Source organism: Lotus japonicus, chromosome 1 (genome assembly GCF_012489685.1).
Source record: "Lotus japonicus ecotype B-129 chromosome 1, LjGifu_v1.2".
Taxonomy (NCBI): Eukaryota; Viridiplantae; Streptophyta; class Magnoliopsida; order Fabales; family Fabaceae; genus Lotus; species Lotus japonicus.
The window spans coordinates 9,795,253-9,817,810 of record NC_080041.1 but is presented as its reverse complement, the minus strand read 5'-3'; the positions used below and the strand labels follow the sequence as shown (position 1 = coordinate 9,817,810).

General features: G+C 37.5%; 1 protein-coding gene across 1 annotated transcript; it reads right to left on the bottom strand.

The window, feature by feature from the left end:
- Positions 1–19,380: 19,380 nt before the first annotated feature.
- LOC130719540 (glycine-rich protein 5-like) lies at positions 19,381–20,154 on the bottom strand. Its single transcript, XM_057570184.1, has one exon. It carries the CDS (start codon positions 20,152–20,154, stop codon positions 19,381–19,383), a length of 774 nt encoding a protein of 257 aa, XP_057426167.1.
- Between the last annotated feature and the right edge of the window lie 2,404 nt (positions 20,155–22,558).

Genomic DNA, 22,558 nt, shown 5'->3' with positions numbered 1-22,558 from the left:
CATATTGAATACGGAACTTTATAATTCGTATTGAATACGGCATATAAATTTTCGTATTTACTACGGAAATTTATCTTCCGTATTTGATCACGTCTCAGAATTCAGAAAATCATCATTCTAACTACTTAAACTACTTAATCTAACTACTTAATCTAACAACTTCAACTACTTAAACTAACAACATACAACAAACAACCAACAACACTTACCTCAAATGCTATCTTTTTGCATCCAATGGTGGAGAGCTTGCCAATGAAGGAGTTGGTGGTGGTGGTAGGAAGAATATAAGTGAGGATGAAAGTGAGGTAGGAGAGGGTGAGAGAGAGGGTGGTCTGGAGGCATTGAGGGGGGGGGGTTAAGGGGGCTGGTGAGGGGTTGGTGACGGAAGAGTAATGGTGGAGGGGTTGGTGGAGGGAGGAGTAATGGTGGAAAAGGTGATGACTGTCAGAGTTAAATACGGAAGCTTAACTCCCGTATTCTATTTTATTGAATACGGAAGTTTAAGTTCCGTGAGACATTTATGGGTTAAAAAAAAAGAGGTGGGGCGCGGAGTCCCATAGGGAGGGCCCCAAACCCAATTCCCAGGTAAAGTCCCTCTAGGGGGAGAAGAAGCACTTGTATAACTATTCTCTTAAAAATAATCTATTTGTATTATACTGAGTTGCATTTTTTCCAATATTAGTATAATCCGAAGCATATAATTCCACTACCTAAGAATTGCTTAATATGAGTTAAATAATATTATAAAATGTACAAATATTTAGGCAAATTCTTCTTTATTTCAAGAAAAATTGGAAAGAAATTCACATTTTATTTCATCACCATGCATCAACTTTAACTCCATACCAACAAAGGATAAAACTTAAGTCACATCAGTAAAACAAATCCACGAAGATCGCCCTAGAAATCAATTACCATATCGCATTACGAGAAGTATAATATACTTCAATAATCAACTTTAACCTGTCAAACTTTTTCTTGTTCCAGATATTTTCTTTGGCTAGCATCTGTAATGAGACTGTGAGAAGAAAAATCATTTAATAAGACATAGGATTATAATGTATTTCAGAAAACCAAGAGTGCTATTACACCTTCTGAGAAAATTTCTATACCAGTGTATAATTTCTTCCATCAAAGCTCAGCTCAGGAAGCTTAATTAGCTTGTTTGAATGTGTGACGCAACAACTTCTCTACTCTTGGTCTGCTTGTTTGTTATAGAATAGAGTTACCAATTTCATTAATCTACTATAATATACATGTATTATCATCAGGTTTCTAATAATTTTGGGGTGCTTAATCTTTCGCAGTATGGACATATAAGGATGTTGATACCATTAGTAAGGAACATTTAAAATAACGCTAAACCACCACTATTATACACCAATTGTTAATCAGTTAAAAAAGAATTACCTTGAATTGCAAACTACATATGGATGACTACATCTCTATGCTCTGTCTATTTGAATCCACAAACATCGGTACCTACACATGGTAGTAAGTAGTAACAAACCAGTACAAGGTGAGTATACAAAACAGTTGGCCTTCTCATCTCCTTTTCATCTTATTAATTACAAAACAATATGCAAAAACCACCTCATTAACTGAGCCTTAATAATAAATTCTCTTCTATCAAAAAAATAAATTGATAATAAATTCTCCAAGTAAGGGGAAAATAGCGGGGAACCTAGTGATGTAAAAGGAATGCCAAAAGAATGTGATGAAATAGTCATGTTTGCATCATCGAATACACCCTCATATCACCAAGCAGTGGGCATCAAAATCAAATAGTTGCAACAATCACCAAATGCAATACCAGTTAAAATTCCCAACTAGCTTGTAGCTTAATTTTCTTGGCACCAAATCCACACTTCACATCCAAAACATCTAACAATAAGGCTGGATTCCGCAAAGAAAATACAATGCATATAAGAGAGACATTAAATAAACACACATGGGGTAGAATACTGGGGAAACTCAAACACTGAAACAAGATGGTTCTCTCATCACCGTCGTCTCATGATTTCCGTCGAACTACCAATGACTGATTAACAACGCATTATTATTTGGTTTCGTGCTTCTAATAATAATACAAATGTTTAATTGTAAGTGGCCAACAGCAAAAACAGGACAAATGGCACTGCATATAAGTTTTGTCCTATTTTTTTTTGTACTGTTCGTAAAACAAAAATAAGAAACGGGAAACTCGAGCTAAGTCTTACGGAAGAGACACCCATGGCATCAACCAACAACAGTAAACTCATCCCCGCCAAAGGCTGCTCAATAGTAACAAGCGCATGATCTTACTGTACACCATATTTAGCCTAGAAATCAACACAAGAATTGCTTGCTATCTATCATGGTTTGCGGTTGGCTTGGGACCGTGGAGCTCGTGTAGTGGAATGGAATGCCAATCCGATTCTCTTCATGCTGTGAATCTTGTGAACTCGGATCCCTCGTCGAGGCACTTGTACGCTTCCCTCATTTGGGATATGAAGGATCTTTTGGGTCTCGCTTGGCAGGTTAATCTGTATCACACTCCTCGGGAGGGGAATGCTTATGCTGAAATTATCTTACTAATATAGCATTACTCTTTTTTTTACATGAGGAAAGAAAAAATATGATGCAGCGGAAGTCGTACTAGGATTGCCAGCGCAAATCCTAAAGGAAAAGGTTTCTGTAATCCACCAGAAAGGGAGATAGCCAGCGTTAAAACCCTAGAAAATAAACTGGAATCCACCAGAGTTTGAGAGAAACCTCTTGAATTTTATTATCAAAAACTTACTATGGCTCATGCCTTACAACTGCTTAAATAGAGAAATAGGAAAACCCTAATGAAAATAAAAAGATCCTATTATGAAAATAAAAAGATTCTAATATGAAAATAAAAAGATCCTAATCAAAAGTTAATAAAATTTACAAATTAAAAGATCCAACCACAAATAATTAAAATTACTAAAATACTAAAAATATCCTAAAAAGCTCCTACATCAGTCTCCTCTTCTTGTGAAGAACTCGACCCCGAGTTCTCATCACGATAAAGGACTTCAGCTGCCTCAAAATACCTGGATCAAAAGGCTTCCAAATTAAACCAAAGAGAGTGAGTGTTGAATATCTAATAAAAGCACATGGAAAAGAGTGTGGAGACTCCTGTTTTGAAACACTAGCGTCCATCTTGTTCATGCCAGGATTAAATTGTTTTCGCCGAATACCATGAAATTGAAAGAGTGTTTTCTGGATGAACAAGCAGTGATTGAAACAACTTCTAGTGGCATGGAATCAATTGTGTGAATTGCGAGTTAGACAAGTTGGGTTGCACTTCCTCTTGCTCAGGCATATTACCAAACAGATGGGGTGCAAACTTGGGAACAAGGACAAATCGAACCTGAGGCACAACCATAAGTGTTGGGTTGTAAGGTGTGACTACTGCCTCGATGCCCAAATTGACAGAGGTGTCTACCTCAGATATAACATGGGGTGCAACCTCTGGAATGTCGTCATATCTAGATAGAAGAGAACTGTGTGTTGGTGTGCTCTCGTTGCACAAATCATCCATCAACGTTTTTACCTCATCTTCCGGGCCAACAACAGAGGATGGCACAAATGAAATTTGAGAATCCGATTCCGACGAATTTGCGTGCATAGGTCTGGCAGATGAACATGAATTTGATGTGGATTTTGGTAGGGGTTGTGGCAAGGAAATTGGATCTGCAGTCGGTGATATGTCGAGGTGAAGATTGATAAGGTTGGGTGTAGCAGGTTGGTAGTGTCGAGTTTCGGTGGTTTTAGAGGTTGGGTACTGAACTTGGTGATAAGGATGAGATACAGATGGTGAAGGTAAGGATTGGGAAGGTAAGTATATAGCGGAACGATTGTTATTGTTGTCGCGCGGAAACCTATGTGGTTTTCCTCTCATGTCTCGTCGCTGGTTACCGTTGTTGGTATTGTTGAAATGCGCCGATATAGCCGTCGTGAACATCGCCATTTGTTGTGTCATTTGTTGTGTCATAGCAGTTAGGTCCGCGGTAAAAGCCGCGGTAACATCCTTCAGGTCTGCTTTGGTCACTGGTTGATCTTCCATGATTGATCAAGCAAAGAAAAGAGACAGGAAAAACCTGCACTGATACCACTTGATGCAGCAGAAGTCGTACTAGGAAATCCTAAAGGAAAAGGTTTCTGGAATCCACCATAAAGGGAGATAGCCAGCGCTAAAACCCTAGAAAATAAACTGGAATCCACCAGAGTTAATAAACTGAAATTCACCAGAGTTTGAGAGAAACCTCTTGAATTTTATTATCAAAAACTTACAATGGCTCATGCCTTACAACTGCTTAAATAGAGAAATAGGAAAACCCTGATGAAACTAAAATATTCTATTCTAAAATAAAAAGATCATATTCTGAAAATAAAAAGATCCTAATCAAAAGTTAATAAAATTTACAAATTAAAAGATCCAACCACAAATAAATAAAGTTACTAAAATACTAAAAATATCCTAAAAAGCTCTTACATCAAAATAACATTACTCTTCTTCAATTAGGTATTACTTTTTCATTTTTTTTTTCTGGTCAATATTAGTTTTTCATTTTAGATCAATAGGTATTAGTGTTTTTTTTTTGTCAATAGGTTTTTTTGATAAACCAATTGTATTCAAATAAAGCACAAGGGGTGCTTACCCAAATACAAGATAGAAAGTAACAAGATTACAAGATAAAAGAAGTTGAAAAATAATCAGATATAACAAACTAATAAACCAACCCCTCAAAAAGCTAGAATACCTGTCCCCTACAAATGAGAAAGGAATCAATAAGCAGCACACCCAACAACTACTCATCAGCCACACCATATCAGATCAAGGATTTAAAGCAATAGGCAGGATTTGACACCCACTCAAAATTAGAAACTAAAAAATTCTTCTCCTTTGCCTTCAACCAAAACCAAGAGCGGAATTGAATTAGCTCAAAAATCCTTTCAGCGTCCACTTCCTCATTCTTGAAAATAGCATTGTTCCGAGATTACCAGATAGCGCTAAGGCAAGCAACCCATAAAACAGATAACGCTTTCACAGATTTAGCATCCCCTCCCAAAGAAGCACGGAACTGGAAAAAGTGGGTTACAAGATCCACAGGCATAATTGAAACAATTCCAATCTAGTTGAGAATTTTTTGCCAGACCCGCCAACTGATATGGCAGATGAAAAATAGATGGTTACATGATTCTACCTCCTGCAAGCATAGTCCGCAGTCAACAACAAAATTAGGTAGCAGTGCGTTTCTCCTGACCAGCTCCCACCTACATGGGATTCGACCAAGGCCAACTCTCCAAGCCAAAGCTAGTGGGATTGACGGCGCTTTAGTTGACCACTGTTTGTGAAAAAACTCCTCATTCTCTACATGATTAACCCCGCATAATTCTTCATAAGCAGACCTGACAGTATAAGCACCAGAACCTTCCTTTATCCACACCCAGGAGTCACTTTGATCTAACTTTGGAGGAAAGCTTCTTAAGAGGTTTCTGAGATCATCCACTTTCTGCTGCTCTCTGTAAAAAAGAACTCTGCTCCAGCAGAAGTTCTAGCGCCAGCCATCAACTCCCATTTCCCCCATCTCAAAAATTGAAGCAGTCTTCTGTGTAGACAGATTAAATAAATGACTGAACACTGTCTTCAGCTTGTCAACACCCCACCAATTGTCCTCCCAAAATAAGAAATCCCTTCCATCACCAACACGCCTGCATATGGCATCTTTATACCAGTTCCCTTCATCACAAACTGAGTTCAAATCTTTCCACCAGATTGAATCAGATTGCCTAACCTGACCACCATACTTAGCTTCTATTACTTGGCACCACAGGCTGCCTCTTTCCTTCAATAATCTCCACTTCCACTTACCTAAGAGGGCCCAATTAAACTTCCTCCAATCCATAATCCCCAAACCACCTTCTCTTAATGGTCGAAAAATCGGAGACCACTTTACCCAAGCAATTTTACTATCCCCTTCAACACCTCCCCACAAAAACCGCTTCAGAATACGGTTGCACCTATCAAGGATCCCTGCTGGCATTTTAAAGAAAGAAATAAAGAATAAAGGTAGGGAAGACAGGACTGCTTTTATCAAGCATACTCTTCCTCCAAACGTCAAGTGTCGTTGTTTCCACTTTGAGAGCCTGCTCTGTAATTTACTAATGACAGGATCCCAGAAAGATAGTCTTCGCGGATTATCCCCCACTGGCATTCCAAGGTAGATAAATGGAATATTCATATGTTGGCATAACAAGATAGAGGCAGAACTTGCCAACCAATTATTCTCAACACATATACCTGCAATTTTACTCTTACAGAAGTTAACCTTCAAGCCAGACACCAGTTCAAAGCAACGAAGTATACTCTTCACAGCAAAGATATTCTGTATGGATGCCTCACCCATGAAGATGGTATCATCAGCAAATTGAAGGAGAGCCACCTCCACAGACTCGTCCAAGCCAACCTTGAACGGCACAAATTTGTTTAACCCAACGGCTTTTCGTAGCATCCCACTCAATCCTTCCGCAATAATCAGAAAAAAAAATAGAGCAAGGGGATCTCCTTGGCGGAGACCTTTCTCCATAACAAACTCCCCAGTAGGGCTGTCATTTACTAGGACAGATACAGATGCTAATTTCAGACAGCCCAAGATCCAACTAATCCATTTACCACCAAAATTCATCCTTCGGAGCATATAACACAAGAAGTCCCAGTCAACTGTGTCGTAAGCCTTTTCAAAATCTACTTTCATGATAAAGGTTGGTTTTTTCCTCTTACGTGCCTCAAGTATTGCCTCGTTCACAACCAATACACTATCCAGTAAATTTCTACCCCCAATAAATGCAGATTGACAGATATCAATAACAGTGCAGATAACATTCCTGAGTCTGATTGCGAGCACTTTCGACATCACCTTGTACATGCAGTTAATTAGCGATATAGGTCGGAATTCATGTAGCCCTTTAGGCGACGCCACCTTTGGGATGAGAGCAATAAAAGAAGCGTTTGCACCACGGGGCCAGGTTCCATGCTCATGAAATTCAACCGTCATTCTCAGAAAATTAGCTTCTAAAGCATTCCAGAATGATTTAATAAATCTGAAATTAATGCCATCTGGCCCTGAACTTTTATCTCCCTCACAGCTCCATACTGCTGCCTTGATTTCCTCTGCAGAAAAATTTTCCTCTAGCAGGTTTGCATTTGCCTCAGATATAAGCTTGAAAGGGACACCATCCAAGCGAGGACGATTCCACCTTGAAGTTTTAAACTTCTGTGCAAAAAAACATTTAACTGCTTCCTTTACTGAATTCGGATCTTCCAGCCAAACACCATCCACCTGAAGCCCAGGTAAAGAGTTTTTCTTTCTTCTGTAATTAATCATCGCATGGAAATACTTCGTGTTGGCATCCCCTTCTTTCACCCAATTTATTCTGGATTTTTGGTGGGCTAAAGATTCAATCCTTCTCGCACACTGCCAGAATTCAATCCCACATTCTTTTCGATGTTTTATCTCTTCCTCCTCTAAGGTACTCTCCTCTACCTTCTTCTCAAGAACATTCAATTTATCGACTATCTCCTTCCTTCTTGTAAGCAGGTCACCATAAACATCTCGGTTCCACTGTTTGAGTTTAAGTTTTCAGACATTTTAATTTTTCCTTCAGAACATATGCCCCCCTCCCTTCAACTGAATCTCCTGCCATGATTTCTCAACAAAACCTTTGAACCTGTGATCATCAAACCAGCAGTTTAACACACGGAAGGGCTTTGGCCCCCAATTGTAATTAACCCTTCTAAACAGTAGGGAGCAATGGTCAGATATGTCCCTTTGCAAAACCTCTTGAGCATATCCCGGCCACCTGTTCATCCATTTTGTCAATAGGTATATTATGATTTTTTGTCAATGTATTAGGTATTAGTGTTTTTTTTTGTTTTCTAAAATAATAAAACGAAAAATAAAACGAGATGAATATTGATTTGGAACTGCACTGGAAGGCCCAACCTTTTGTTTTGTTTAGTTTTTCTTTTATATTCACTTAGTTTTAATTGTTTCAAAAAAAAGTTTTGTTTATCTAAAATTAAAAAATCTCTAGAAAATATAAATTAAAGAACACAAAATATCAAAAAGAATATTATCAGAACTACGTAAGTATTAGGTCGCTTACAAATAAAAAACCTAAGTATTAGGTCGGGAATTCAGGAATCAATTCCTGTTGAGCTTCCCAAAATAAAGATATTTTTAAGGTTATCTCACAAATCAAGCTTTCTTAAATCATAAAAGTAGGGATGCTCATCGTTTTAGATTTAACCTTATGAACGCAATGATCCAAACCAAATCAATGTAAGATATAAGAACGGATCTATGAAATCAAACTTTCTTATAGAAAGTTTTGTCTAGCTTTAGGATATGACCATTCATTACACTCATTAAAGTATTGATCAAATGCCTCACATGATTTGTAGTTCGATAAAGTTTCAATTTTGTTCTTTCTGAAGTGGAAATGAGGTTGAAAAGAGAAATAATTAAGAAGAAAAAAAAGTAATTGGTGCAATTTATAGTTTTTTTTTATAAGCGATGCAATTTATAGTATGATTGAAAGAGAATTATAAAGAGATAAATAGAAAGGGTAGTGAAAATCAAATGAACGTGCGAATGAATCATATCTGATTTATTTTATTTGAAATTGCTATATTTAATTACTAATTTAGTTATTAGTGATCGAGTTATAACTAGACACACAAAGTGTGAAATGCAACCAATTATAAAAATAGCATGATTTGAAACCGTTAGTACTTTTTATTCATGTAAACTGATAATAGGTACAGTACAAAGATACATGTCATGTGTGTTTGACACAAGACACTACTCAACCTATTACAGACATTGCATGGAATATACAATCCACGCACTTTATTTCATATACTAGTTGGTTCTACATGGTTTAATTACCAGCCACCACCACCACGTCCCCAACCTCCGCCTCCACGTCCCCAGCCACCGCCACGTCCCCAACCTCCGCCGCCACGCCCCCAGCCACCTCCACGTCCATAATCATATCCGCCGCCATGCCCCCAGCCACCTCCACGTCCATAATCATATCCTCCGCCACGTCCGCCCCAGTATCCTCCACCCCGTCCCCAGCCATCTAATCCAATTTCCTCATTTGATTCCTCTGCTGCCATAGTTGCTTTCATTGCTGCACACAGAGAACCCCTTTAAAAAATATTCTTTCAACCCATTTTTTCAAAGAAAAATTAAAGGAGAATGTTTTATGGATAAACAAATGTGATGGATTATGGATAATATATTATATATGATATAACATGGAGGGAAAAAGTAGAACTACAAATGGGGTGTAATATTTAGGGTGTCAATCAAATCATGCCATGTATGATAATTATAATTTTACATGTATAATTTTTAAATGACATGACCAAATAGGATAAGGAGGAAATCACTACGAAGATGAAAGCAATCGTATTTGTATGTGCATGCATGGTAACTATATATATATGCAACTATTTACGTATATATACCTTCTGCTTCTTCTTTCGATGGCTCATTTGCTGCCATAGCAGATATTAGAAGTAGTGCGGAGAGGAAGCACAAGAAGAAAAAGAGCTTGGTATTCATCTTTGCTAGTGAGGTTGATTTAAGACTTGTTATGTATGAAGTTTGAACTATGAAGGAAGCATTTGATCTACACTAGTATTTATAGAGATAATGGGAGAAGATAAATGATAGAATATACAAGATGGCTTAAGTAAATGCCAGAAATCATTTAATTCACTTCCTTAATTTACGATTTGTCTCTTGCTTATATTCATGTGTAGTGTTTGGCTGATTGCGAGGATTTGGGGAAGGGGTAATTGTAAATTATCCTTATCAGCACCTATTGAAGCATTGTAGATTTAAACAATGACACGTGTATAAAATTGAGGTAAGCAAGTTTACAAGATGATGGCAACTGGCAAGCCAATTATGGAATATGCAAATTGATTGCTACTATGAACGTACGAATGTAATTTTATCACGTCTAAAATTAAATTAGGAAAAATAGAAATAAACATATTTCTATACAAAATTATGGAAGAAATCATGGGTAATAGTTGTTGGGTTTGGTGCATGGAGGGCCCAAAACTGTGCTGTTGGTTTTGAGAGAGTGGGCTTGAATATGGGTGTGTAGTTGCAGCTCAAAAAGTGCATTAAATTTTCCGCCCCCATCAACCAATTTCCCACCCCACTTTAAAGTGTGATTGTTTATAATGCCCTCGTTTTTAATACATTTTGGGATTTGTAATCACAGGACCCTTGTGAGTGGCATTCTGGGAATTTAAAATTCGGAATGCTGCTCAATGCTTCCAACGATGTAAATAATTCGATTTTTGTGTTCCGAGACTTATTTCTCGGAAGCTTCCGGGAAATAAATCCTGAAACTAAAATTAAACATTCAACTTCTTTGTGTTCTGAAAAAATGAGGGTATTTTTTGGGTTTTAGGAAATTAGTTGAGGAGAGAAATTTAATGACTGGGGTGGGAAGTTTAACACCCGCTCAAATATTTTAAGGAATTTGAACTTGGAACATCCAAAATATATATATATATATATATATATATATATATATATAAACATTTGTGGCCAGAGATATCACTACCGTATCCCGAGACAGATTAGTCATGTGGGGTCCATTTCCCCGTGAAGACTGGTGGCCAAATGAGCAAAATATATATTTATATATATATATATATATGCACTCATTTAGTTGGTGAACTAGGCAATGTGGATTACTTTTATCACTCTCGCCCCCTCAAGTCAAGTGTGGAGTGCTCGAGTTAAACTTTCTCTGTCTGGACTTGTACCTAAATGGAACGTCAAAGATCAACATTGTAGGCTTGTATTCCTTCTACGTGAAAGCACTAGCACAATAAATGAGTTTTTTTTTAATCTTTAAGAGATTTCATTATCATTCAAAAAAACGGTTACATATCTTTTGAAATAAATGGATTTTACAGGATTCGAACTTTTACTCTTATATACATTTAAAGTGTTTCACAAGACTTACACAATGTTGCTCAATAAATGAGTTAATAGTTGTTAGAAAACAAATGAAGGTAGGGAAATCAAGAGAGCAGGCCGTTGATAGGGGTGGAAATATGCTAGACTTTGCTTAAATAGGTCTAGTACGTTTCAAAGTTTTAAGGCCTGAGCCTGACCTTTATCTGCTATAGGTTTTTTTTTTTTACCTGAGTCTTGATCTGTTGAAAGTATGGCCTAACTCGGTAGCCTATTTAAAGGTCTGGTTTATCATATGACGTTCAAGTAAACCAACAAATCTATTTGTAAACATGTTAACAAACTTATAGCTAACATGCTTAAAGTACATATGTCATCAGTCTCTATCTATAAATGTTTATATAGTTAAATAATTATATAGTCTAACATGCTTAAACATATAAATAAGTCAATAAGTATATAAATTTGAGATATTATAATAGAAGTTTAATGTAAAATTAATAAAATAAATTTATATTTTTTAAATAGGCCGGCATGTGCTTAACATGGCCTGATGCCTGAGTCTGATGTAGGGTAGGTCATAGGTCCCTGTCGGCAGTATGACCTACTTCCATCCTAGTTGTGGGGAACTCAAAGAGAACCTAAACAGTTAATGCTCAGCCAAGCATAGGTTTTTTTTATAGTGGATTTGGGCTACTGAAATCAATTTCTTTCTCCATTATGTAATTTAACATTCATTATTTTTTTTTTTGAACGAATTTAACATTTAATAATCAATATGATCACTCTGAATGTTTTTGTCCAATATCACTCTGCATATTAAAATTAAAGTTTGATCCATGTTTAAGTCCCTCTCTGGCCAGATCAATTTAAAGCATGGCTTTTCTTATTGACACTGCTAATTTTCCAGTTGAATAATTTATGCTTTCTGATTCGTACTAATAATTGAAAATGAAGGTTGTTAAAATAGGATAAAATAACACATTCAATTAGCAAGGCTTAAGGCAGCATGATTCATAAAGCTAAGCGAAAATTCTTGCAACACAATCTTATTAATTAAGGAGGACAAAGTTTCATATCACTTGTGAATATCAAATTAGAACAAGTACCACATTATTATTAAACAAGTAACATAATATTTGATTGAAATAACTTAGACATGGGCACCAACGTAACCACTACCACCCCCACCAGGGGGCACTCCACCACCCTGACTAGGGATCCCCCCACCACCAGGAATGTCGCCACCACTACCATCATAGCCGCCGCCACCAAGGGGAGTTCCACCTCCACCCTCACTAGGTATGCCACCACTAGGCGTCCATGGCCACCAATTGCCTCCCTCGCCACCAGGGGGAGTTCCACCTCCACCCTCACTAGGTATGCCACCACTAGGCGTCCATGGCCACCAATTGCCTCCAGGACAACCAAATAAACCAAAGATGTCATCACAAGGCGGCGTACCACCTCCAGCACTGGGCACAGGAATACTCCCAGCACTACCAGGAGGCAAGCCACGACCAGGCAATCCCATGCCTGGCATCCCACCGCCACCGGGCATCCCACCGCTAGGTATTCCACCACCAGGAAGCTCTACGCCACCCTCAGAACCATCGTCAAAAGTATTGACTGTGTAATTTGAAGAATGACCATCATCACGCCCTAGTCTTGTACTATTGTCATGCTTGACAGAACCTTCACCATTTTGCTCGTTAACAATCTCAGCTGCAAAGACAAGAACCATTGAAGAAATAAAATAATGTGTCATCAAGTTTTTTACATGAAAATATATAGTAATGTACGTATAGTTGAATACTAACACATGCTTTAATTTATTCAAGAATGGGAAAATGTAAATGGAGAAGTCCATAATCCCAACAGAAACCGTATGAAACTTTTTCCTAAAAAAAACTTAATGATCATGAGAATTGTAAGAGAAATGCAAGTTAACCTTCTCTGGATGTTGAGGAAGTCTTAGCCAAGTTCCTGGCTGCCACTTCAGAGGAGATCAAGATAACCATGACAAAGAGGCCTATGATCATGAGTAGGTGTTTCTTGGAAGCCATTTCTCAAAAGTAAACTAAAAGAAGAATGGAGAAAATGTTTGATGATAAAATTAAGATGTGAAAATTAGTGTGGAAAATGTTGTGTATATATAGAAGAAAATGTTCTGTGGATCGACCCCCCAGTTTGACTATAGCATTAATTATTTATTGTATATGCGTCAAGAGAAGATACATAAAAAAAAAAAATTTATGTATGGTGCACCAGAATTGGATGGAGTACTACTATACATCTAGCATTAAATTGAAAAGAAAGAATATATGTATTCTTATCGAACACGAAAGTCAACTTGGAAAGATAACTTTCAATTTATGACTCTAAATGCTTCCTTCAATTTCTTGAACTGATCAGCAATACAAAGAACCAAAAATAAATCAAATTAGCTCTGATAAGTTCTTCTTAAAAATGTTTGAAACTATATTGATTAATCTTTTAAGATTTTTTTTGGTGTTTTCAAAATGAATTAAAGAATGGTAGGACTTAGGGGTGCTACAACCCACAGTACAAGGTCAAAAAATGAAAACAAAAACAAAGCCAAAACACGGGAAACCCCTCCACTGCAACACAAGAGAAAAGCCAACAATGCACAACAGAAAAAATGATGTGGGACTATGAAGAGCCCACAAACTCTCCAAACGCGTCTTGAATAGGGACCAACACCTATTCAGAAGAAAGCAAGACCTCGAAAGGCTCACAGCTGGCCAAGCAACAAAGGGATCAACCATGGGAAGGAGTATAAGTAAGGCATATCAACATAAGCTTCCAAGCCGGAGACTAACTACTTTTCCAAGTTGGTAACAACCCTATAAGCACCCGCTAGGAATCCAATTCCACTCATAAGCAAAAAATTTGAAACACTTCTTCTTAACAGTGAAGCCATTTGCAAGATCTGAATTTTATTAGGTCCACAGTCTTCTCTACATTCGCCTGCACTCCTCCGAACATAGTCTCATTTCTCTAAATTCAAATAGACCACACGAAAACAGCCCATACAGTCCATCACACCGAATCAATATCTCAAAATGTCACCTGCCCATGCTGATCAAAATGAGCTCTAGGATCCTCCTAAATAACCGACACAACACCTAACCAATTATAAATCTCCATCCAAACTTGCCAAGCAAAAGGGCAAGAGAAGATGAGTTCATATCTCTTCATGATGTTGGCACAAAACACATAAGCATTGGGGTCCTTGTTGTAAGATACATCTTCTCTTCAGATTGATTTTAGTTTGAATCCTATCAAGCATCACTCTCCAAATGAAGGAAAGTGCCTTTCAAGGGGCAACAATCTTCCGTAGTTTTTTGAAAACAGGGCTGGCTTCCACTAGTGTTGGTCCCAACAACACTTCGTAAGCAGATTTAACGGAGAATACCCCATCTGAAGCAGCATCCCAAATCCATGAATCATGGTCCTCTCGCTTTAGTGCAACTATACTAATATCCCTCATCATATTCTCAAGCTGATTAGCCTCCCAAGCAAACAAATTCCTCCTCCAAACAAGGTTCCAGCTCCAAGAATCACCCTCCCACCGTCCCATTTCCTTAATTGAAGATTGGTGCTGGAGAGAGATATTATAAATTCTCTTATATTTCAGCTTGAGACTCGCCTCTCCTTTCACCCACAGTTCTTCCCAGAACTTTGTTGTCCCTCCATCACCTATTCTTTTACTCAATAGTCCCTCGAACCAAGTCTCCTCACCGCCAAGGCCAGCCAGGGGTCTCGCCACCAAACTGAGCCGGTAGCAGCCACCGCAACACTATTAACCCACTCATTAGCCTTATACTTATAGTACATAACTTTTTTCCACATACCACCCTCACCACCAATAAGTCACTGTTGGTGATTTTAGAATCATCAATGTATTTTAGTAGTAATGTGATCCACTATAGGCTGATGCAATTACGCGTTAGGCTCGGAATCGAGTCAGGTTAGTGCGGAGTGCACGCTCGGTGAGCCAACACATAATTGACTGCGAATACGAACCGGAGTCCAAGGGGCGGAGCCCCTGGCTGGGTCCCGCTTGAAATTGTGACCCTAGTTTGAAATTGTTTGAAAAATTGTGACTTATTTTCGAACAGTTGTGATCATTCGTGCAACCTCTTATATAAGGTTACTTGCAGCCTAAGGAATTGGTACAGAAAACAGAAATCAGAATACAGAAAACAGAATTACGAAAAACATATCTCTCTACTTTCTTTATCTGTTCTCTTGTGCCAAGAAATAGATTGATTGTCAAGTATTATCCCAACAAAGATTTCGTGAACCCGGGCAATTATAGGGTCGAAATAATTTGTTCGGAAAGTGGACGCTCACGATTCTTGACATTATCCAGGATTATCACAACCAGATTTCTAACAGTCACCACCTACATTTTGCTAGTAAAGATCGGTTGAACAACTCAATATCTTTGACAGCACAGTGTTTGCTTTTCTTCCATATACTTCACCATTTCTTATCAATTAATATGGCAGTTGAAAAGAATTTATATTCCAAATACAAACAAGAGCAGGAATGGTTCGATAGCATTTTATCACATCACAAATTACATTGTTTTAAAAATATTGTATAATGCATATTCATTGACCAAGCCTACAAATTCTATGCAAAGATGAAACCTCTACACAATGGAAACATGAACTTTGCTTCATCTCTCTTAAGAAATTGTGTCAGGACATATTCAGATGTATATCGAAAAAAGAGATGGGTGTGGAGAAACATTTTACTATGAGAATAGTGCTATCTTAGTTTGTACTTACAATAAAATAAATTGTGGAGAAAACAGCAATTGTCCAGTATCGTCCCCAGTAAGAATCTGCTAGAACAGCTCCAATGAGAGGTGTAAGATAACAAGTGCCTTGCCATGTGGTGACATTTCTTGCAGCAGAGACATTTCCTTCATGTAGTTTGCGGGTAAGATAGGTAACAAGATTTTTTGCAATGCCATAGTATGCCAAACGTTCACAGCACTCATTGCCTGTGATTCACAAATAAAAGAGTGATAAATAAATGCATACATTCAACTTATACATTAGAGAAATGAAAAAGCTTACCTAGGATAAATGGGTTTCAAATTCTCTCCTTATGAGTGGAATTGGAGTCCTAGCGGGTGCTTAGGGTTGTTACTAACTTGGAAAAGTAATTAGTCTCCAGCTTGGGAGCTTTTGTTGATATGCCTTACTTATACTCGTTCCCATGGTTGATCTCTTTGTTGCTTTCTTTCTTGCTTTGCCTGCTGTGAGCCTTTCGAGGTCTTGCTTTCTCCAGAGTAGGTGTTATTCCCTGTTCAAGACGCGTTTGGAGAGTTTGTGGGCTCTTTATAGTCCCACATCGTTTTTTCTGTTGTGCATTGCTGACTTTTCTCTTGTGTTGTAGTGGAGGAAATTCCCCCCTGTTTTGGGGCTGGAGAGAAAGATATCCTTTTTTTTGTGTAATAATTATATATTGATTAATCATAATTAAAAGTGGTGATCTGTTTTATTTTATAAATTACATTCTCTACTAGAAATGGTACCCGTGCGTTGCACGGGTTTATTGATAATATTTTTAAAATTATATATGATTATCATAATTTTAATAAATATAAATATTATGGGCCTCTGGCACTCCAAATTATAAAAAATATATACAAATATTAAAACATATTTAATTATAAAATATAATAAATTAAATAATAATGGATGTGAGACATTTGATTGAATAGAATTAGAGTTATTTAGATCTAAATAATTACTAATACTCAAATTTAATAATTGATATTTAAAAAAAAAACTTTATTGAAACGCAATAAAAATGAGAACAACCTTCTCACTTAGATAATGACATTGGATCACAACAGACCGATATCTGTTGTTCCTTACCACCCTTAGTTTGACAAAAAATTGTTTACAATGTTTCTCTCACGCAATACATGCACCACACTAACACATTGAATTATAGGCATCAGATGATCTATATGATTAAATACATGTTCCAATTTCCATGAGCTCCTATCTCCCCTAGACACTCACCCAACCACTAAGGATGAATCACTTTCAATCACCACATTTGAAAAATTAAATTGCTAAATAAATTAAACAACAAAGCGTGTAACACTACTTGAACATTCGTCAAAAGCCCACAACATTTCAGGTCCTTTTGCAAACTAACCTAACACCCCCTCCTTGATCCATAAAACCCCACCAATACCACTCACCACTGAGTTTCCTTTCGACTCCTTATCCACATTAAACTTCAAAACAGTGGCTGGCGGTCGCTCCTAATACATTGTTTGTGACATCTTTTGTTTTTGTGGTCATTCAATACGCTCAAAGCCTCTAGCAAATTGTTCCAAATCATATGGACAATCATTCTACTTCCCTTTGACTCACCAAAACGTACAAACCAAGCAATAGTTTCATATATGTTCAATAGATCCAGCTTTGTTAGAGTAAAAAATTTGGTCAATATGGACAATCATTCTACTTCCCTTAGAGTAAAAAATTATTTGTTAAATTTAAATTAATTCAAATTTGGTCATAATTGTTTTAATCTGTTATTCATTCTCAAGTCATTTCTACTTATATATAATAGATCAAAAATTATATTTAAAGAATTTTTTCAACGAATGCACACATATTATAGTTAATGATAAATACTTATAGAGAGCACCACTTTTTATTTAAAGACTACTTTTTCTTAATTATTTTTTAATAAATATTAATTTATTATAATTAATTTTAACTCAATATTTTTTGTATATTCAAATATTACTTAGTTTTATTTTAACTTTCTCCCCTTCAATTTATGATTGATAATTAATATTCTAACTTTTTTAACTAATACTGAATAAACTGTTCTTTTATAAGTAACTTAAATTTATAATTAACACTTAATACAATTGATACGAACGTGGGTTTTTTATTATTTAATGTATTTTTTATTTTTACTATTTAATATATAGTACTCCCATATGATTTAGTGTAGTTTTTTTACAATTCATTATTTTTTTCCTGAAATAAATATATAGTAAATGAGTAATGTAAAAAAAATTCAAAATTTAGTTTATAATTTTATTTGTATTTAGCATGGGTAGCTAAATAGGCTCTAGTTAATTTATTTCAGTTTTCAATCTTTATATTTAATGTATTTAATAAAAAAAATTATTACATATAATTTATAATTCAAATGTTACATTATACTGACATGTGTAAAGTCAAAAAAACAAAAAGCTTGACATATTTCAAAAGTTACATCATATTGAAAGTTGAATAGAAATTTAATTTATTTAACTTCTTTATTTAATGCCCTTAATACATATAGCTCAAGTGAGCTTTACATATATATATATATATATATATATATATATTTTTAAACTATTTTTTCTAAATTATCTATTAGTAAGTATTATTTTCTTATTGAATTTAATTTTTAATATTTGTGAAATACAAAAGTCAAGTAAATTTTAAGTTTATGAATGTTGTTATTTAATATAGGTAGTTGAATAGTTTTTAATTATATATATATATTTTTTTAGTTTTTAATATATTTAATGTTTTATGTTATTTTTTAATGTATTTAATATAAATGTATGGGAGCTTTATGGTTTAATGCATTTAATACATGCAAAACCTCAAGTCTCCTTTACATATATATATATATAGATTTAACTTGAAATTCTCAATTAAAGCTCTTAGCTTTAATTCAGTCCATTAATCATCAAACTTGGTTGGCATTTCTAGCATAATAGACCATATTGAAATTGTGTTACAGGTTCGTTGAAATGGATTGCAAAAAAAAATTAGAGCTATTAAACCATTTGTAATGGTTAATATATCTATATGTGTGTTTGGTTCATTGTAAATATGCATTTTCAGTTTTTGTTTCATCCTTTAGTTCCTAAACGTATATTAGTATTCTTTTTTCACTAATGTAATTATATTAGTATGTATATTTTTGCTGAGATAACAATTAGGGAAACTATTGTTGTTTATATCGATCTGAGAGACTTGGCGGTTGATCACATGGTGCTTGATCAGTGTTCAAGATTACATAGAGATGTACATGGTGGGAAGAGAGAAGGGAGAGCAAAAATAATGTGTTTGTCTCAATCAATAAGACATAATGATAAAAAGGGCTGAATGGAAACATTTATGACTCATAATGCTAAAGCGAAAATTAGGCAACACGAACTTTGTTAAGGTGGTTAAAGTTTCACTAATTGTGTTCAATTTACAAGTACCTTACAATTATATTATCAACATTTATTTTCATGGTAAAATAACTTTAGAAATAACGACCACCGCCATCAAGGCATGCCACTCATTCTGCCACCTGGCATTCCACCACCAAGTGTGCCACCTGCGCCGCCACTTGGCATGCCACCCATGCTGCCACCTGGTGCCTCATCGCCGCTTGGCGTGCCACCCATGACGCCACCTGAAGCCCCACCACCAGGCGTACCACCCATGCCCCCACCAGGTGCCCCACCGCCGCCTAGTGTGCCACCCCTGCCGCCACCTGGAGCCCCACCACCAAGCGTACCCATGTCGCCACCTGTTGTCTCACCAACACTTGGAGCCCCACCACCAGACATACCACCACCAGGCGTACCACCAATACCCCCACCAGGTGCCCCACCGCCACTTGGCGTGCCACCCATGCCGCCACATGGAGCCCCACCACCAGGCGCACCACCCAAGCCCCCACCCGGTGCCTCACCGCCACCTGGTGCCCCACCGACAACTGGAGCCCCACTACCAGGCATACCACCCATGCCACCACCTGGTGTCCCACCACCACCAGGCATGCCACCCATGCCGCCACCTGGCGCCCCACCGCCACCAGGTGTGCCACCCATACCCGACATCTCACCGCCACCATGCATGCCACCACCGGGCATCCCACCGCCACCAGGCATTCCACCCATGCCACCACCCGGCATACCACCTTCTCTAGGCATACCGCCACCAAATCCCCAGCCGGGTATCCCGAAATAATCATAATCGCAGTCAACACTGATCTTGTGATTTGGAGAATGAACATGATCACCCCGGGCTTGTATTTTTGTAATGCTTGACATGACCTACATTATTTCGCTCTTGAATCATCTCAACTGCAAACATGAAGAATGAAAAATCAAATCATGTGTCATGATCAAGTTTGACATGAAAATAGTAATGTATGATTGAATAGCACATGTTTTATTCAAGCATGTGGAAAAATGCAAATGGAGAAGTCCACAGTCCAATGCCCGTAACCCCATAACTTTTTTTCGTAAAAAGGTTATATTCATGGTAATTAGGTGAAATTAATGCAAATGGGCCTGCTTTGGAGGTTGAGGAAGTCTTAGCCAAGTCCCTAGCTGCCACTTGAAAGGAGATCAAAATATCCATGGCAAAGAGGCCAAGAATGAGTAGGTTTCCCTTAGAAGCCATTTTTCAAAAGCAAACTAAATCCAGAATGAAGAGAATGTTTGATGATAAAAGATGAAAAATAGTGGGGAGAGTGTAGTCTATATAAAGGAGAGAGTGCTCCATAGATGACAAGGACCAATTTGACTAAGAGTATAGCATTAATTATTTATTGTATATTACTTCCAAAAAAAAATTTACTTATTATAAAAAAGGAAAATTTTACTAGGCGCACCAGAATTTGAGGGAGTACTCTATATCTAGCATTAATAGTTTTTGGCATATATATCTAGCATTAAAAGAATGAATTTATATCAAGCACCAAAGTCAAATTTGGAAAAATAACTTTGCCTTTCATTAAAAGAATGTATTTATATTATTTTTAGGTAAGCCAAAGAATTGTATTGAACTAGCACAAGGGGTGCTAAACCCGAACACAAAAGAGAGACAAGAAGAGAAAAGAAGAGAAAAAGGTTAAGAGACAAACTGGTAAAAAATGAAACCAGCAAAACCCCCTACAAACTAAACAAAGCTATATCCCTCCCTGGTAAATGCTACTACAGCCATCAAACCCACACAGTTCCAAAACAATACCAAAAATGGCCAGCAAACTCGACAATAATCCACATGCCATAGCTCCTCATATGCACAGTAGGCCAATATAGCAGCAAAAATCCTAAGCCTTTCCTTCCAATTAACTAGCAGATATCTACCACATCAGCAATAAGAACCCCTTGCAGCATCATCACGTTAAAGATGGCCCCAACGTGAGATGGAGTTGAAATAGAAGCGAACCTACAGAGAAAAAATGCACTCCAAAGGGCAAGATTTCCACTCAAAAAGAGAGTATGTAAAGTTGCAAAACTTCGCTTTAAGCCAGTGCCAAGAACGAGATTGGATCAGATCAAGGAGATAGCTATGATCCAAGGCATTGTTCCTGAAAATGATAGAGTTCCGCTGAAGCCAAAGCGACCAAACAGTAGCCATCCAGATAGCTAATTCCCCGAGACGCTGATTTTTATTCCTTGCTATGTTTGAGAACTGTGCAAAATTGGCCACAGATGAAGCCGGTAAGGCCACAGAGATCCCCAACCAGTGATGTAGTGCTTGCCATACGCCCGTGGAGAAGGTGCAAGTGAAGAATATATGAGCGCTACATTCCTCCACCGTATTACAGAATGGACAACTCAGATCTTCCGGATTGAAGAGCACCCGCCGTCGTCTTAGATTGTCCCGTGTTTGAATCCGGTCCAGCACCAACCGCCACACAAAGGCCCTCACGTTAGAAGGAGTAGGGGCTGACCAGAGTGTTGTAAAGTCACACGCCGGATCCGCCCAATGATGTACCTGCAAAAAAGTGTAAGCTGTGTTAACAGAATAAGTCCCACCATCTCCTGGCTCCCACACCCACTTGTCGCCCCTCCCTTCTATCACCCTCCCGCAATTTATGACTACCTCCAGATCCTGCAGCCAAGATAATTCTCGACCTCTCAAACAACGACGCCACTCAAACCACCACTTCCAAACACCACTCTCCCAAAACCCAAGCTCCTTTATGCTGCTGTATTTATTTTTTGACAAAATATACAGTCGACGAAACCTTGCTGATAATATTCCTGAGCCAAGCCAATCCTCAGACCAGAACTTTGTCTGATCTCCTTCCCCAACCTGCTTTTTCAGCCCCGCAGAGAACCAACCATCAACATCTTCCGGACATAAGGACATAATGTCATTCCACCAAGATGAAGCACATGAATAGTGATCAGATTGTGCCTCAATTACCCTCCTCCAAAGGCTATCAGGTTCTGTCAAATACCGCCATCTCCATTTCCCAAGCAAGGCTTTGTTAAATGCAAAAAGATCCTTGATCCCTAAACCCCCAAGCTCTTTGGGCTTACATACGTCCGCCCATTTCACCCAAGCAATTTTATGTTCATTCTCAGAGCCTCCCCATAAGAAATTGCGCATTAGACGCACACAGCTTTTGCCAACACCTATCGGCAGTTTGAAAAACGATAGGAAAAATAGATACAGTTGAAGCTGAAGCCAGGAACATTTGGAATGAAGGGAATA

Bases quoted from the DNA above. Each gene is read 5' to 3' on its own strand.
- LOC130719540 (XM_057570184.1), bottom strand. From the start codon at position 20,154: ATGTCAAGCATTACAAAAATACAAGCCCGGGGTGATCATGTTCATTCT.